We start from the raw sequence: 17,667 nt of genomic DNA, 5'->3' as shown, positions 1-17,667 counted from the left end.
CAAGGCATGGCCAGCGCACCCCGGTCCAGGGCCCCAGTGGTGTTGGGGTCCCCTCTGGGTGGGAGGGCTCAGACATCCATGACACAGCAAACCTACAACTTCAGGAAAGAAAAACACCTCACTAGAGTTGACAGACATCAGGGACACCAGGAAGGGGACAGGATCAACGTTGTGCCTGTTGTGACAACTGGAGGAAATTCACACACACACACACACACACACACACACACACTCCCCACTCGAGGAGATTTATTCCATTGCTCTTCAGAGAGTGGGAGAAACATCGATGTGAGACATTGATTGTTTGCCTCCCGCACGAGCCCTGGTGCCTGGACTAGGGCTGGGGATCAAGCCTGCAACCGAGGTAGGTGCCTTGGCCAGAATCGAACCTGAGACCCTTTAGTCTGCAGGCTGATGCTCTAACTGCCGAGTCAAACTGGCCAGGGCCACAAACATGAATTTTTTTTTTAATATATCTTTATTGATTTCAGAGAGGAAAGGAGAGGGAGAGAAACATCAATGATGAGAGTCATTGATCGAACCTGCAACCCGGGCATGTGCCCTGACCGGGAATCAAACCCTGATCGCCTGGATCCCAGGTCGATGCTCAATTGCTGAGCCACACCCGGCCGGGCCACAAACATAAATTTTTTAAAAACACAAAAATTAGAAAATCTAAACAGCCCCTTATTTTTAAAAGTTGTTTTTTTAATTATATTTTGATTTCAGGGAGTAAGCAAGAGAGAAACATCAATGATGACAGTCACTGATCAGCTGCCTCCTGCACGCCCCCTACCAGGGATCAAGCCTGCAGCCTGGGCACATGCCCTGACCCAGAACCAAACCATGAGCTCCTGGTTCCTGGGTCAACACTCAACCACTGAAATTAGTACTCCGTGCGTCCGGGACTTATTACAAAGCTGCCATGATCAACGGGACGGGGCAGGCTGGAAACAGATCCGCACCTGTGCGCTCAGGTTCCTGACCAAGGCACCGAACCAATCAGCGGGCAGAGGGCAGAGTCTACACAGCAACTGGGGCTGGAACACAAGGGGAAGGTGAACCTTGACTCCAATCAGGCCTGGAAATCGAGTCTCCAGGAGCAGGGGACCCCGCATACCAGGACGGAGCCCAGCAGCCAGGTGACATCAGATGCTGGTGAGAGAAACCAGACACAAACACACTGACGGTCCACTTACAAGAAATGCAGGAACAGGCAACAGACGCTACAGTGACAAGCTGGTGTGGCCTCTGGTGAGGACACTGCTAGTGGCCACGTGGGTAATTACAGCCGTCAGACTCATCACCTGAAGCTCGAGGTCTGTTTTTGCACGGACTCCCTCCCCTCCGTGTTCTCTCACAGAGCTGCCTAAAGTACAAAAGGATGACCCCGCAATTAGATGCATGGACACCTAACGCTGCAGACGGACACCCAGGCTTGGCAGGCAGCTGGCACCTCATGCCACCTGCCGGCAGGAGTGTGGGCCGAATGCACACAGGAGGACCTGTCCATACTGCTCCTGGAGCCAGAAAACAGGCACGCACGCCCGCACACAGCCACGCCCACCCCGTTACTCTCCAGAACTCAGTCTCATCCACGGCAGAAAGGGTAAGCGTGGCAGCCACGGCAGAATACTAGGCAGCACTGAAAAGGAGCATTTCCACTAGACATGGCTGCACCTCACCAATGTACTGAGGCCTGAACACACAAACTTTCATGTCTGTGAAGTTCCAAGAGGGAAACCCAACCATATGGAAGCCAGGAGTGGTTTCTTTGTCCATCGGGGCTGCCTGAACAGAATTCCACGTTAGTGGCTTAAACATCTGTCCTGGAGGCAGGAAGCCCAAGATCAAGGAGCAGGCAGACTGGTGTCTGGGGAGAGCCCTTTTCCCAGTTCAGACTGTTCTGTCACCTCATTTTGCAGGATGAGGGAACGCCCTGGGACCTTGTAAGGGAACTCATCCCATTCCTGGGGCTCCACCCTCATGACCCAATCACCTCCCACAGGTCCCATCTACAAATATTATCACCCTGGGGGGTTAGGGTTCAATACATGAACTTGGTGGGGGGGGGGATGGACACAAGCCAAGCGGTTAGTTATAGGTGTATGGGGGCCGGGGTCCTTGGATCCTGGTGATCTTCCCTGCAGGGTGGCAGAAAAGTGCCCGAGCCCAGCCCTGTCTTTCTCTCACACAACAGGGAAGAAAGGGGCATGGGGTGTGGGGTGGAGGAGGGGACCTTCCAGCTGACAGCGAGGACACAGTGAGACAGAGATAGCGAGAGTGCGTCAGATCACTGATGAATTAAATGTCACAATCATTGTACAGGACTCCGATTCGGGATTCCCAGCGGCAGGTCCACAAGTCTCGCGGGAACGGTGATGCTGCAGCAGAGGATGCCTGTCGGCAGCCGGAACCAGCACTCCGGCCACGGGCAGCAGCTCTGCTGGGGCGGCTGGGGGCTGGGGGCAGCGTGGAGGTCCCCCGCCAGGCACACGCGCAGTCTGAGGCTGGCCCGCCCTGCTGAGCACTGTCACACTTCCCCGAGGTTCTGTTCATGCAGATGCCACCCAGTCCGGGCATCAGAGCTCGTTGTGGCGTGCCCTGGAGATCCGGCCGGACAGGTCCTGTAGGTGCTTTTTCACCTGTGGACAGCAGCCACTGAGACGGGCCCTGGGGAGACCGTCTAAAAGGGCCCCTGCTCAACTGTCACCTTACAATCCCCCCACCAGGAAAGTGCCAGAAACAAATCCTCACAGCAGCTCAACATGAACTACAAAACCACCACAGAACACGAGACACCAGGGGCCAGAAGCAGACCGTGCCTCCTCCGTCACTGGCCCAGGTCATGTACGGAGGCTTTCTTCGCCCTTGTCCCACACACCAGGGCCTGTTGGTGGTCCCAAAGCCGGCCTGGTGCTTTTGCCTAATTCTCACAGAACCCTGCCAGCTCAGAGCACCTACTTTCGGGGCTCCCTTGGCCCCAGTCTTTTCGAGTGTGTCCTGCACGCGCACACACATCCTTTCCCATCTGGTGACGCTTCCTTCCCGCACACTTTCACCCCAGCCGCCTGTCACAGGTGAAGCTCCCAGCAAATCCCCCCGCAAGGCTGCATGCCTGAGGACCCTACAAAGCTCTGTGAGGTGGGGTGACCACCTCCCCTTTGCAGAGGAGGAAACCAAGGCTCAGAGAGGGGAAGCCAGGCACACACAGGGCAGGGGAGGGTCGCCCCTTCCTGGAGGCTGGAGCCTGGTACTAAACTTCTACCCGCCTGTCCCTGGCCGAGGGGACCCACCTTGTAGCCCAGCTCCTTGGTCTTCTCCTCCAGCAGGGCGTAGCGCTCTTTGTTCCGGCTGACGTGCTCGTGGTCTCCGAACCGCTCCACATGCTTCAGTTTCTGATGTGAAATTTCTAGCTGCTTCTGGTAGTGGTTGTGCTTTTCAATTTTCACCTCAAAGTGCTTCAGCTCCTCCTAGAACGAAGTTTCAGGCACCAGACTCCCCCAACACGCTCTTAATGTCCAAAGCCCCTTCCCAGCAGGCTCAGGGCCAGTGCCCCCCAGCCAGGAGGCAGCACACAGCAGTTCACATAGGCAACGGAGGGAGGGAGCAGAGCAGGAAGGACAGGTCCCAGTGAAAGACTAACCTGCTCTGACTAACGAAAAGGAAGCGACAGCACCTTCCCCACATCACCAGGACGTTCAGCAGGACAGACCTGGGAGCTACGCTGAGACGCAATGCCCGGCGCCCTGCTTACCCGGAAGGACTCCAGCTCCTTCTCAGTGAAATTGGCTGACTGGGCCAGGTCCCACAGATCAATCACCCGCGGCTCCTCGAACTCTAGTAGAGAGCAAGGCCATCTCAGAGACACGCAGTGACACCCGGGCTGCGTGTCCCACCTGGCCACCAGCACACTGTGTGTGCAGGTGAGCATGTGCATGATACGTGGGTGCATGTGGACACGTGTCAGTGTGCGTGCATGTGTGTGTGCAGCATCCTTGGGAAGCAGGCCGGGCATCCTTCCCACGCACTCTGCCCATAGCTCACAGGACCCACTGCATGTGGCTGGCTTCCCGAACACCTGCCCCTGCCAGGTCTCCTACAGCAAGTTCTGGAATGAGCAGTGGACGTGGGACGCGGAGCTCAGGAAGGAAGCGCTGGTATCAACGACAGTATGTGTGGAGCTGTTTGTTACGGCGGCACAACCACCTATCCCGACTGATCCAAGGGCAAAGGGAACGTGATGAACGTGAAGGCACGGCGTGTAACTTTCAGAGAAAAGGCACAGAGAAAGGCCCAGGTGTGCTCGCTGGAAGTGGGGAGCCCCCGCCCGTGCTCACCGGCCTCAGCACCATAGCCCTGGTGGCTGACTTTGCGCAGGCGGTTGTAGCCTTGGCTGATACCCCGCAGCCGGTCCTTCAGCTCTGCGTGTCTGCTGTGCAGCACAGCTTCCTCCTGCGCGCGGCTCATGTCAGAGGGGCTGATGACATTCTCCTGAATCTCTGTGGGAAACAAGAGGGGGTGCTCGGGGACTGGGACACCAGCCCCCGAGCCGGCCCTGCATCACCAGGAGCACACAAGCTCTGTCGTTTCTGGCTGGAGTGTCTCTCCTCCCACAAGCTCCGTGGTTCCTCAACAGTCCATCCCTTTCTTCAAAACGTGCAGACGTGAGAACCCACTTTCCCAGACGGCCCTTTGCAGAAGGACTGTTGGCTCCCTAGGAGCCTGAGGCCACCCTGCTGACCCCACCCGGTCCTCCAGTATGCTGGCTTCCTGAGGGTGGGAGCCATGGATCTGGGTGGGTTCCCAGACCCCACAATGCATGGTACTGTCACAGATGTCACAGCAGGCAAAACTACAGTTCATGGGAGAGGTGGCCAGCAGTGACCTGAGTGACTACCTAAGTTCCATCTGACCACAAGTCCCTGCAGCTGTCAGAGGCGCCCTGATGGGTCCCCAAAGGCAAGATTCCCACTCAGGAAACTAGGTGGACCTGTGAGAAACCAGCATGGATGTCCCCCGCACAGCTCCACTTGGGAGCCAGGGCTGCTAACAGGGAGGGCGGGGCTGGAGTCACCTTCTGTTCTGCTCAGGGTCTCCAGCAGGACATTATACTCTCGAACTTTTTCTCTGTGGTGCTGGAACTCCCGCCACAGCTTGTCCAGCTCATCCCTGGAGAACTTCCCGGAGGTCTTCGCCTGGGAGGAGAGCGGCTGCATGAACACCAGCCAGGGGTCTGCTCACCTGCCCACATCTCAGGTGCCCTCCTCCCAGGGACTGTGGGATGACACGTGGATAATGCAGGTCCCGGCTCAGCCTCAAGGCTACAGAGAACTCCCTCCACCCTGGGCCTTCCGTCCTTCCTGCTCTAGCTTCATTCTTGTGACCAAGGGTGATGGGCTGGTGTGAGAATTGCAACTCCTAACCCCACTCAACATGGCCCAGACAGTGTCCTGAAGGAGCTGGTGGACAAAGGGGGGTGAAGAGAGCACCCCACCCACCCCCTGGCCGCCTAGCCCAGCCGTCTGGCAACCTCTTGAGGTTTGCATCCCCAGGTGAGGGCACCTCTCAGAACCAGACACCGTCTGCAGGATCCACTCCACTCAACACGGATGCCAAGTGAAGATGTGGCACCCACACCGCCCAGCAGCCTGTGTGCATGATAGGTCGCCAAGCGAGTTCTCGTCTGAAGCTCGACTCTGCGCCAGTCGCCAGCACCAGGGGGACAGAGGCCCAGGAAGGAGGGCCACAGAGAAACAGCACAGCGGCTACATGGACAGACCTCCACGCAGGGCAGAGAAGCCCCCATTCCCAACGCAAGGGCACACACGCAGGGTACCTTGTGCCACAGTTTCTCCAGCCTGGGGTCCTCCAGGCTGTCCTGCTCGGTGCCGTCGTTGAGGGAGTTGCTGCTGAGCGCCCGGGAGTCCTTCCTCCCGTCCAGGTGGTACTTGGCCAGGATGACTAGGAGAGAGGTGAGTGTCAGTCAGGCCAGGCCTGGGTCAGAGGAGCAGGTCAGAGAGGCTGGGTCCACGCGCTGGTCCCGCCCACAGACCAGTCAGAATAAGCAGCCCAGGTGCCTGCCCCCTGGGACTGAAACGGGAAGGAAGGTACCGCTGAGGCTGCGGATGAGCTTTGCTTCCATCTCCCCGTCGTCGTCTAGACCTTCTGCCTTTAGCTTCTTCCAGCTGAATTCATCCCTTTCCTGCATCTTCAGATCAGCATGGAGCTCGGACAGCTCCACAGGAGAAAGCTGCAGCTGCGGGACGGGACAGAGGACACCTGACAACCGGCCGCACACGAACCAACCACACAGCCTGGGAAACTGACCCCAGAGAAAGGGTGACCAGGAGTCGAGGAGATGGAGTCCAGGTCCCAGCCCTTCAAAATCCCCCACCCTTCCCTCAGGAGAACTTCAAAGGGACCTTGGCCCTGCCAAGCGAAGACCCCCAGCCTCGCCTGAAACATCTACAGCTCATCATGGTCCCCAGGGAGCCACCTGCTATCAGCGGCCTGAGCCTGAGGGCACAGGAGGGAGCTGGCTGCACAGGGCGGCTCCTGGAACAAGATGCCCACCCTAGCACCCTGGACCCTGGGCACAGTCACGGGTACCTGGGTAAATGGGGTGTGTGTGTGCAAGGGCTCAAATGAGGGGCTTGGTGAAGAAACCAGTCCTCAGATCATGAAACTGCAGCCATTAGGGAGAATAGAAGGTTGCATTTATGAAAAAACTTAAAAAAAAAAAAAAAAAAGCACCCCTATGGCTCCCCAGCACACCAGCAATGGAAGTCTCCCCTTGTGAGCAGGGCGCCGAGCTGGGACCTGCCTAACCAGGGATCTCTAGCTCCTGGGAGATCCTGCTCCCCTGCTTGGCCCATGTGGCCCCACCAAGTTTGGGGCGAGCACCACCTCTGCTAGCTGAAGTGACATGTGGCAGTTCTTGCCAATTTCACTGAACTGGCCGCTTTAAAAATCAATTAGTTCACATGCCTGACAGCTGTCCCACCCCCGAGGAACTCGCTAACGACTGCCAATGACAGAGCCAGGACTGGGGGTGTGGGCTCCTCAGTGCCAGGTGCCACCCCAGTGCCTGGCTATGCTGCTACAAGGGCTCGCTTGGGCTGGACGCTGGAGGAGGGAGGGAAGATCATCCTGTGAAAGAGTTTTTAGGTGGCAGGAAGCTGCAGGGGGAGGGGGGGCTCAGACAGGGCCTCACCACCAAGGAGGGCAGAGCTGGGCACCTCAGCCCTCTGCCCCTCTCAGCCTGGGGCCACTGTGAACAGAGCTTGAGCTTGTGGTTCGGCAAAGGGAAGATAAGACTCCTGTGGGTCCTTTATAAACAAATCACCGTCATCTCCGATTGCTTCACCGCTCACTGACCCAGAACCTGACACTTGGACTCTGCTTCTTGTGTATCCTGAGCTCTATCTAAACAAACCAGAGACACTGAGAGGGGCCCCATCCTCTGCAGCAGTAATGGCCCACACCCCCTTATCTGGGGCAAGCAGGGGCTCCTCCCCTCACACAAGGCAGCTCAGGGGGGAAATGTGTGGGTCAGGTGACCCCAGAAAGAACTGCAGGGAAGAGCACCTGGACCAAGCAGGGGTTTCCTTTTTGCAAGCCCCCAACGCAGCAGGGTCATGGTATTCGAGCTAAAACTACATTCTAGTTGTTTTGAGCACATAAGAAATAGTTTTGATTTTTGGGTTAACAGAAGTGTGAAACCTAACACCCTCCTATATCCTGTCCTGTTCTTACTCCTACCCTTAAAATTCTTACCCACTAGTTATGCGAGGTACTAGTTACAATGTTGCAGCTACTGATAACTGGAAAGTGCTAACTGGAAAGAGGAAAGCATTCTGAATGTTAAAAAAACAAAAACAAAACAAAAAAACAAAACTCACAGGAAAAAACCTGTTTTGGGATTCTCAAGTTTAACGGCTTACTTCTAAAGCCACACCAACGGGTCCCCACGTGAGGAACAGCTGGTCAGAACCCCACCTACAGGTGCGCTCCAGCTCCTGGTTCCCACGGCTCCAGGCGAGGTGCTGGGTTTGCCAAGATGTGTGTGACCCAGAATGAGCCTCAGGGAGTCAGACCAGAGTCATGGCGATGGGTCTGGGGGCAGCTAGGTGGGGAAGGCTGCACACCACACTACTGTGACATCGGCATATTAAAGGCTCTGAGAAGTCCTGCAGCAAAGGAACCTACCTATCAGAATTGTTGAGCCCAGTTTCCCAAACCTACTTGATCTCAAACTGAGTAAGACCCCCAGTTCTCAGGCAAGTCCTAGAGTGCAGCAGGGTGGCTGAGGACAGCCCGAGTTGGAGCTGATCCCCAGCAGTACCTCTGTGGCTTCAGGGGAGGCCACTGGCCCCCACTCCTCAGAGCCCTGCTCCAGGTCCCTTGGGAATACCTGGCACCCACTCCCTAGGTCCTTTTAATATCTCTTTAATTACAGTTAAACGTTATTACAGTTAAATGTTAACGCCTCTGTGAAAAGAACTAGTTAACAGCAGCCAAATGCAAAGCAGAATCTGTCCAACGTTAACTAGCGGAGTAAATCATCAATCACTGCGGGACGGGCGGTGAGCGCGGCAGAGACGCTGATGCCTGTGGCACCGAGGGCGGTGCAGGCCCACAGCGCGCCCCTGGCACACTCGCCAGGCGTGCCCGCTCAGCAGCGCAGCTTTCCGTGTGCCCCGCACATCTCAATAGGGGATCAGAAGACACCCAGACCTCTCCCGGGCCACGGCTCTGGTCTCTGGCCCAGCGACGGGGTTCGGAGCAGCATTCAGGGCGGCGGGGAGCGAGCCGGGACCTGAGCCCCTGGTGAGCAGCCGGGGACCCCGGGGGCCTCCGGGAACCTCCCCTCGCGGCCCCCCCGCCGGAGCCCGGGAAGGAGCCCGGGGGCGGACCACGCGGGGGAGGCCCTTCCACAGTCCCCGCGGGAGCGACGGGCGTGGCGCCCCACGGGGGGGAAGCGGCCCCGGGAGAACGAGCGCCCCGCAGCGTTACCGGCGCGTGAGGACAGGCGCCCCGACGGCAGCGAGGGGCCCTCGGCTCGTCCCTGCGCCTCCAGCGCCCGGGGCGCCGCCCGCAGCCCTCCCCGCGGCGTCGCCACCCCGGGGCGCCAGGGCGGCCGCGCCCCGCGGCTCCGGATCTTGCAACACCCCGAGGCCGCCCGAGCCCCGGGCCCGGCCGCAGAGAGGAACTGGAGCCGTCAGCCGGAGCGCCGCGCGCGGGTCGCAGCCCAGCCCCGGGGGGCCCGTTCCCGGGGGGGACCCCACTGCCAGGGGAGGGGCCGCGGGGCGGCGCCGCTCACCCGCTGGGCCTTCTCCCACAGCTGGTTCAGCTTCTCCATGCGGAACTCCGGCCCGGGCTCGTTCTTCTCCCGCGAGTACTTGCCGCCGTGGCCCGCCGCCGGCCAGGGCCCGAGCAGCAGCGGCAGCAGCAGCAGCAGCGGCGGCGCCAGGAGCGCGCGCGGCCCGGCTCGGACCCTCCGCGCCGCCATCTTCCTCCTCTGGCCGCGGAGACCCCCGCGCGCCTGCCCAGAGGTCCCGCGGGCCCCGCCCCGGGCACGCCCTGCCGCGCCGCCTCCTGGGAATTGTAGTCCTTCCCGCGTGCGGCCAGCCCAAGGGAGGCGGCCGGCCGACTACAAGGCCCAGGAAGCCCTGCGGAGGCACGTGGGCGTTTCCCAGGCAACCACGCCGCGGCCTCGTGACGCGGGGCGCCCAGACGGCGGCCCCGAGGGTGCGGGCTCGCTGGGGGCTTGGCGGAGAGAAGACCCGGCCGCCCAGGGCCCGAAACCGCGGGCCCGCGGGCCGCTCTCCTCTCCGCCCCGCAGACGGCGGGCCGCGGGCTCCTGGCCCCGAGGCTGCCCCTGCGCCACCTGGTGCTGGACCTGCCTGGTCGCTCTGGGCCCGCGGCCTGTGCGGCGCGTCCCCCGCTTCGGTCCCGCGTGGCGTCAGCCGCTCTGGGGTCTGGAAGACGTCGCCTTCCGTGCGGCCCGTCCTGCCCGGCGCAGACTCTGCCACCCGCCCTCCTGCCCGCGCGTCCCCGGGGGCGTCTGTTCCCCGCGCCCCGTGCGCGTGGGCCCCGCGCGTCCCGGGCGCAGCGAGCGGGGGGCAGCCGTGGGGGCCGTCCCCGGGGCGCCCGCGTGTGTGGAATCCAGGCCGCATTCCCACGGACGTCTGGGAGTCAGCATTTTACCCCCGCGGGCGCGTGCCTGGGTCTGGGACAGAAGCGCCTTTGGTTCTGCGCATCAGTTTGGAAAGAAGGGACTTTCGGGGACGGTCTGTGGGGCCCTAGCCCAGGAGCGGCTCCCTGCAGTGTCTCTCGCAGTGATTTCTGATTTTCCCTGCGGTGATCCTGCGCGTGACTGCTGGATTTTAGATGCTGCAAATAGTCTATTTATGAAAGTCTGTCTTTCCAACGTAGTTGCTAATACAGAGAATTAGAGTTGAATCTTGCGGATAGATTTTGAATCCAGCGACTCTGCGAACCCCCTTATTCGCCACCCTTGTTTCTCTCTAGGTTCGCGGGACCCTGGGCGCCGGCAGCCGCCCGTCTGGAAATAAAGGCAGTATTGTCTCTTTAGGAACTCTCCCCGGCCCCGGCCGCATCAGGCTGACCTTGAGTAGAAGGGCTGCCTGTGGGCATTGGTGCGTCCTTGCGGCCTCAGAGGGAGAGCTTTCAACATCTTCCCATTAACTCGAATTACTGTTTGGAGATTTTTGGTTGAGGCTCTTATCGGATTAACTGGATTCCCTTCTGTTCCAAAGCAGCTGAGGCCGGCATCATGGGATCCGTCCTGGGGATGAAAGAGCTATAGATCGGAAAGGTGCCCGCGGGCCCGACCCCTTGGTCAGCCAGCAGGGCTGAGATATGATCCCTTCTCCATCTCTGAACCCCTGCTCCGTCTGTCCCTGGTCTGCCTGTCCTGCCCAACCGGGTGCTCCTGGGTACAGGGCTGTGTGTGTGTAATGAGCAGGGTCGTGAGCTCAGGCCCATGCGGCTCTGCATCCCTGCTGTGCAACCTGGGCCGTGACTGAGCTCTCTGAGCCTTGGTTACCCCCTGTGAAGGGGGCTGGGATCCATTCCCGCCCGTGCCTGCAGGACGCGAGTGCTCCAGGGTACACGGTGCCTCTGGGGTCCCAGGGTGGGGTGGGTCTGGTAAGCCACGTGGGCCCAGCCAGAGTCTGTCTAGATTTGGAGACAGGAATGCACAGCTCCCAGGAAGGGGAGCAAGAGAAACCCCTCCTGAAGTGGGTGCGGTCCGGGCCTCACCCAGGGCTGTGCCCTTCAAGTGACCCATGACTCAGGACCAGCCTGGGCAGAGGGAAGTGGTTTGGGCCAGCTGGGGCCATGGTGCAGGCCTCGGTGCTGTGAGGGCAGCTGGCACCTGCCTGGGTGTCACCCCGAACACTTGGGTCCCGTGTTCTCCTGGGCACCTGGGAGGACAGTCCCCAGCGCCGCGCAGTGGAGGGGCCGGTGGTTGGTCCTGGAACGCCGTCCCCAAGGGCTGGAGAAGGTGGGCGTGTACGGTGGGTGAAATCAGGTACATTACTTCTGTAGAGGGTGGGTTTTCCTTCCAGCTTTTCACTGTGAAAGTTTTCAAACTGAAAGTCAGAGCTGAATTCTACAGCAAGAGCCGACTGCGTGCAGGGTCACGGGTGGCCGGAGGCCAGCTGAGGTGGGGTCTTACACGGTGGACAGTGGTGAACACTACCCATCAGGCCTTTCCCGGGAGCTGGCCGTGAACACTCAGCAGCGCACGCTGAGCTTGGGGGCCACGCCGAGCCCCATCTCGCTGCCTTCCTGCCTTCCAGCCTGGCCAGCCCGGCCCTACAAGGCCACCTCCTGGGTCCACGGAGCGTCCTCTCCCACAGATGGGGAAAAGCTCCGCCAAGGGCAGGAGAGAAAGGCCTCTGGGTGCGGCTCCAGTCATGAGGTTGGGAGGAACTTGATCCAGAATGCCCTCCACGGCCTCGGCCCCCACGCCTCTCCTGGTGCCTCAGAGGATGCCAGAGCTCTGTGGTCAAGCATGTCCTGAGCGGTAGCCCAGGGGACTGTGCTGTCCCCGATTCCCCGCCCCCAGCATCTCAGCTGCCTCATAAGTGCACGGCCCCCTCTGCGCGCTGGGAGGGGTGTGGGGCCCCAGCGCGGTCTCAGGGCTGAAACCCACCCTTCCTGCCTCTGGATGTGAGAAAGGTCCAAACCTGTAGAGGATTTTTCTGAGTTTATTTGAGTCAAACAGAGGATGTGCCTGGAAGCAGGATTCAACAGATTGAGAAGAATGTTCCCAAGAAGCGAGTTTGCAGTTCCTTTTGTGCGTTTGAATGGAAGGAGGGAATGTAAGGAAGGCGGTAGGGAGGTGGGCGCGAGCCAGGCGGGGTTCCAGGATGGCTACAAGGCTGAGAGCTCTCCCGAGGGCGTTCCCCTTACTCCAAAGGCGTGTTAACCTAGATGCGCAGAAACAAGGCTGTCTGTGGGCAGTGATATCCTCCGACTGCACCCTGGAGGGGGGACCGGGCCCCTGAGCCTGGGGGGGTCCTTCCATGAGGGGGTCTTGGGGGAGTGTGGAAGGGTTTGGGGTTCTATAAGGGAGAGGCCCCTGTCCCTTCAGTCCCCATGGGAACCCCAGGCTTTTAGTAACCTGGTTGACCCCCTTTCTCAGGACTCGTGTCTTTATTCTGGAGAAACCTCAGCTATAAGAGTCTCTGCTTGCTGCCCACCCACACCCCCCTCTTCTGTGGATGCTCTGCCCAGATCCCCCGAGTCCCCTTCACAACTCCCGTGAGCCTCTCCGCCAGCTCCGCGTGCTCCCCCGACTCCTCCAGCAACTGGGGCAACCCCCCCCCCCCAGGGCTCCCCATGTCCTGGGCCACCCTGGACCGGTGCTGGCCAGTGAGAGCCTCACCTGGAGGCAGGCGGGGTGAACTCCGAGGTGGATCTCCTACTCCAGAGCCCCGTGGCATCCAGCTGAGGCTGGCCGCTGCCCAGAGTCCCACCCTTGCCTGTGTTCACCTAAAATTAAAGGCCTTTCGAAGCGAGAGGCAACACACATTTGTTTGAGATCAATAAGAACAGCTATTCAGGATTCAGACAGAAACCCCAAGAGTGTTCCGAGTAGGAGACAAAGGCAAGGGGTGTTTCTGAGACGGGAGGGGACAATGACATCCATAGAAGGAAGGCATTTCTATTGGTGCAGGGAGAGTAACTTAGTGATATTAATTATAAAGAACGTTTTTAACTTTCGGCCTGGTGGCCATCCATCCAGTAATCATATCTGCTTTCTTGTTATCTTTGCAAACAGTTCTTTGGGGCACAAGGTTGCTTTAGGCCCCGTGCAAAGGTGATTTGCCCCGTTCTAACACCCCAAAGATTGGAGGCCTCAGATGCGCAAGGCGGTTCCCCTGGGTTGGCAGCTCTGCCTCCACTGTGAAGTGGCTCCATTTATCATCATGTTTTGACACACGGCCTCCCTTTCCCGTCCCGCATCCTGCTCCCCACTCCCTAGCCAGTGCCCGGAACCGATCACTGCTCAGTTCAGGTCGAGCTGCTGGGGACCCGACTGGAGACCAGCTCCTCCTGAGCTCCCACTAGATCCTGTCCGACGGGCCTGCTCCAGGCCGCTGAGCTTGTCATCGCTCCCCGCCTGGCCCCTCTGTGCTGCCTTCTGGGCGATTTCTTCAGATCCACCTTCCAGTCCTTGAATTCTCTCTTCAGTGGCTTTTATCTTCTGTTTCGCCAAGTTGATTTTCTAATTTAGATTTAATTTCTACTCTCCTTATGACCCTGGCTGGCCAGTTCTGATGATCTCCTGTGCAGCCACCACATTTCAACCTTTCTTTTATTTCTTGAAACACATTAAACAGACTTATTTCTTTATTCTGTGTATTCCTCATTGGATAATCCCAGTATCTTCAGTCCTTATGTGTGTGGTTCCCCAGCCTGTTGTTTCTGCTGACTCACTAAGGGTGGCGCTGTCCTGGTGAGCTGGGTGGTTTCGGGCGGCAAGTCCCCGGTCACTGGACCTCGCCACCTGTGGGAGCTCTTTCAGGCTGGGTTCACGGCACCTTGCTTTTATTTTCCTTCGCCAGAGCTGTGTTGCTGAGACTGCCTCGAACTAAAGGTTTGGCTTGGGGACTTCTGGGGCACTGAGCAAGTGTGAGCTGTGGCCTGAGTTGGGCTCGTGGCTAGAACTCTGCCCTTAACGTCCCAGAGCAGAGGTGGTGTGCCCACCTGCGTCTTCTCGGGGGCCTCCCTAGGTCCACCAGCGTGCCACCCTTCTCACTCTGCTGCGGGCATTTCTGCCCCCCCGCCGCCCCGCCTTCTGCCTCCTGTGCCTGGTGTGTGTGACCATTAAAGCCAGTTGAATACAAAATCACAAATTCTGCAGAAAAGAGGACAGAAGACATGGACAATCGGCTTTTGGAAAAAGATACATGTGGTTCTCAAACACATGGAGAGAGACTCGTAATAAAGAAACGCAAATAAAAACCACACTCCAGCTCAGTTTCTCCCCTATTAGGTTGGCAGTGATCCGAAGCGCTGAACACGCCGGTGAGGAGCCCTGGACCCAGACGCTCTCCTAGGGAAGCTGCACCGGGCGCGGGAGGTGGCGCTCTCCACGCAGGGGTTCACCCGTGACCCAGCGGCTCAGTCTCCAGGACTCCCCAGAGCGGGCGCGCCCCTGCAGACAGGAAACAATGTACACCCACAGGGATACACTGTGGCCTCATTCATCACAGCAAATTGCTGGAAACAGTGTAAATGCCCATTGATAGGAGAGCGTGCAGACCTGCACAGCCACACAGTAAGCATTCTATAGCTACAAAAAAAAATTTGAGAGAGTAAAAATGGAGGTGTTCCAAGGTGTCTTGGGAAGTGAGATGTGCAAAATGAGAAAGAGTGTCTATGGTTGAAGGTGCACTGCCCCTGGGTAAGGAAGGAGGGGAGAGAGGTGTGTGGACACAGGCGCACACCCACCAACTCTGTGTCGCCTATCCTCTACCTACCCCTACCTGTCACCTGCCATGTACATCTAACGTCTGCCTGCCTGTCTATCTATATCTATCTATCTATCATCTATCTATCTATCTATCTATCATCTATCATCTATCTATCTATCTATCTATCATCATCTATCTATCATATCTATCTATCTATCTATCTATCTATCTATCTATCTATCTATCATCTATCTATCTATCTATCTATCATCATCTATCATCTATCTATCTATATCTATCTATCTATCATCTATCTATCTATATCTATCATCTGTCTATCATCTGTCTATCTATCATCTATCTATCTATCTATCATCATCTGTCTATCTATCTATCTATCTATCTATCTATCTATCTATCTATCTATCTATATCTATCTATCTATCATCTATCTATCTATCTATCTATCTATCTATCTATCTATCTATCATCATCTATCATCTATCTATCTATATCTATCTATCTATCATCTATCTATCTATATCTATCATCTGTCTATCATCTGTCTATCTATCATCTATCTATCTATCTATCTATCTATCTATCTATCTATCATCATCTGTCTATCTATCTATCTATCTCTATCTATCTATCTATCTATCTATCTGTCTGTCTGTCTGTCTGTCTGTCTGTCTATCTATCTATCTATCTATCAGCTATCTATCTATAATATTTTGCAAAAAGAAAGGAAGGAAAACCCAGACACACGCACAGGTTTTCATTAAGGTGAAATGGGAATTCTCTGAGCGCCCTTTTAATATTATTTTGACTTCTGAGCCATGCAAATGTTCTTTATCTCCAGAAAATAAAATTAAATCAGCAAGGATAAAATAAAACCCTAACACCGAATTCAAACAGAAACCGACGAAGCTAAATAAGTCGATAACAGCCAGATGGAAGGAAGTCTCCGGTTCCTGCTTCTGAACGCAGTTCCCGAGGACGCCTCGCCCTCCCCTTTATGGGCCCCGTTGGTGGAACTGGCGCTGGCGCGGGTGCCACCCTCCTGCAGCCGCCTGCGCTGGGGGCTGGTCACGCGGGGAGCGAGGACCATTCTGGGGAAGCCGGGGCTCTGTGCCGAGGGGGTGCAGAGGGGGGAGGCGAGGAAGAGGCCGGCTGCTGGGGAGCTGGAGGCGGCAGCAAACTCGCAGGATCAGAGCTAAATCCACTTCCCGGCCGGGCCCTGTGAGCGGCGCCACCCGAGGGCACACACATGCCACGGACCCCGAGGCCCGCCCGCGGCAGGGCTGGGACTCCTGGAGAAAGTCTAGCTCCAGGCCTGGGCCAGGACGGGTCCCTAGAGGACAGAAGCCTCGGAAACGGGCACACGGCAGGGGACACAGGGCTGTGGCCGGGCTCCCAAGGGCCACGCTAGGGAAATATGATGAGTGTTGAATAAAAAGTATCCATGAGTCCAGCGGTGCTAAAATGAAGGGGGGCTTCTTTTTTAAAAAAATACGTTTTTATTGATTTCAGAGAGAGGAAGGGAGAGGGGTGGAGAGAAGGGGCCGGCTGCCTCCTTTGAGCCCCTTTCTGGGGATGGAGCCCAGAACTGAACCTGCGACCCCCTGGGGCACAGGGTGACGCTGGGCCGCACTGGCCGGGCAGGGATGTCCTGGCAGATCGCTGCCCACTGAGAACACTGGTTCCATCCCTCCCGACCTGTGTCCTGCCTTCTCTGAGAAGCGGGGAAACGACACGTTACAGCACCGTCTGTCTTCCCGGTTAGAAGCGCGATGGCACTGGCCGTGTGTTTTTGTTACGACGGGGAATCCTAATCCCAGCAAACTGACCCACTCCATTTAAACACTTGATGAGGGGGGTGTCCGTGCCTCACTCTCCCCTTCGCTCACTTGGCTCAGGCGTCCCTTCATTCATTCCTCGTTCGCTCACAGCCCTGCTGGAGCCCCTCTTGGTGGCAGCTCTGCTGGTCTGGGCACCCACAGTGGGCGCTTGGCACCTCCAGGATGCCCTGCTTTGGGCTGCACCCACAACTTCGTGGGGTTTTAGGGGCTCCTAAGGGAGACACTCTTCTGTCCCCTCATTGTGATGGAGTCATGGGCAATGGCAGGGGGAGATCCTGGCTGAGAAGAGCTGCGTGGGGGACTTGGCTTTGGTGACAGGCTCACCCAGGGCCCTCACTCCAGGTCTCACTGGTCCCACAGAACAGCCTGCCTTGGCCTGACTGTTACCCTTATCGAGCTTCCTCCTCTGTCCCCTGGGGGCCCAACTCCCCAGAGACAGGACCCTGTGCAGGCCAGACAGCCTCGAGGGCCCCTCATCGGTCTATTTGCGGCAGAAAAGGGTAGCCCGCTCTGGGAAATGTCAGGGAAGTCAGCGCTGGCCCGAGGCGAGGCCTGGTGACACTCGGCCACTTTGCCAGTCTCTTTCTTTAATCAGCCAGGGAGGGAACTAAGCAGTGACCGTTTCCATGGCAACGGCCAGCGGGCAGAGTGCTCTCCTGTCTGGGCCTGTCCCGGGAGGCTGCTGACCCTGGCTCTCTGTGGCAAGGGCTGTGTCCTGGGGTATGACTCCCAGGCCCTGGGTTTGGTCGGAGGACTGGAGCAGGTACAGCTAATCACCTTCATCACGCTCACGGAGCAGATGGGGAAACCGAGCCCAGGGGGGCAGGTGCTCACTCTGAGTCAGAAAG

General features: G+C 57.9%; 1 protein-coding gene across 1 annotated transcript; it reads right to left on the bottom strand.

Moving 5' to 3' along the window:
* Nucleotides 1–459: 459 nt before the first annotated feature.
* On the bottom strand, nucleotides 460–9,514 carry LRPAP1 (LDL receptor related protein associated protein 1). Its single transcript, XM_087828415.1, has 8 exons — nucleotides 9,326–9,514; nucleotides 6,115–6,259; nucleotides 5,840–5,964; nucleotides 5,078–5,198; nucleotides 4,341–4,502; nucleotides 3,758–3,840; nucleotides 3,297–3,473; nucleotides 460–2,645 (listed from the first exon to the last, which is right to left on the bottom strand). The coding sequence occupies exons 1-8, from the start codon at nucleotides 9,512–9,514 to the stop codon at nucleotides 2,583–2,585; spliced, it is 1,065 nt and encodes a 354-aa protein (XP_087684541.1). The 3' UTR covers nucleotides 460–2,582.
* Between the last annotated feature and the right edge of the window lie 8,153 nt (nucleotides 9,515–17,667).

Source organism: Miniopterus natalensis, chromosome 1, assembly GCF_054644295.1.
Source record: "Miniopterus natalensis isolate mMinNat1 chromosome 1, mMinNat1.hap1, whole genome shotgun sequence".
Lineage (NCBI taxonomy): Eukaryota > Metazoa > Chordata > Mammalia > Chiroptera > Miniopteridae > Miniopterus > Miniopterus natalensis.
Note: the sequence above shows the minus strand (reverse complement) of the source record. Positions and strands in the feature narration are given on the sequence as shown.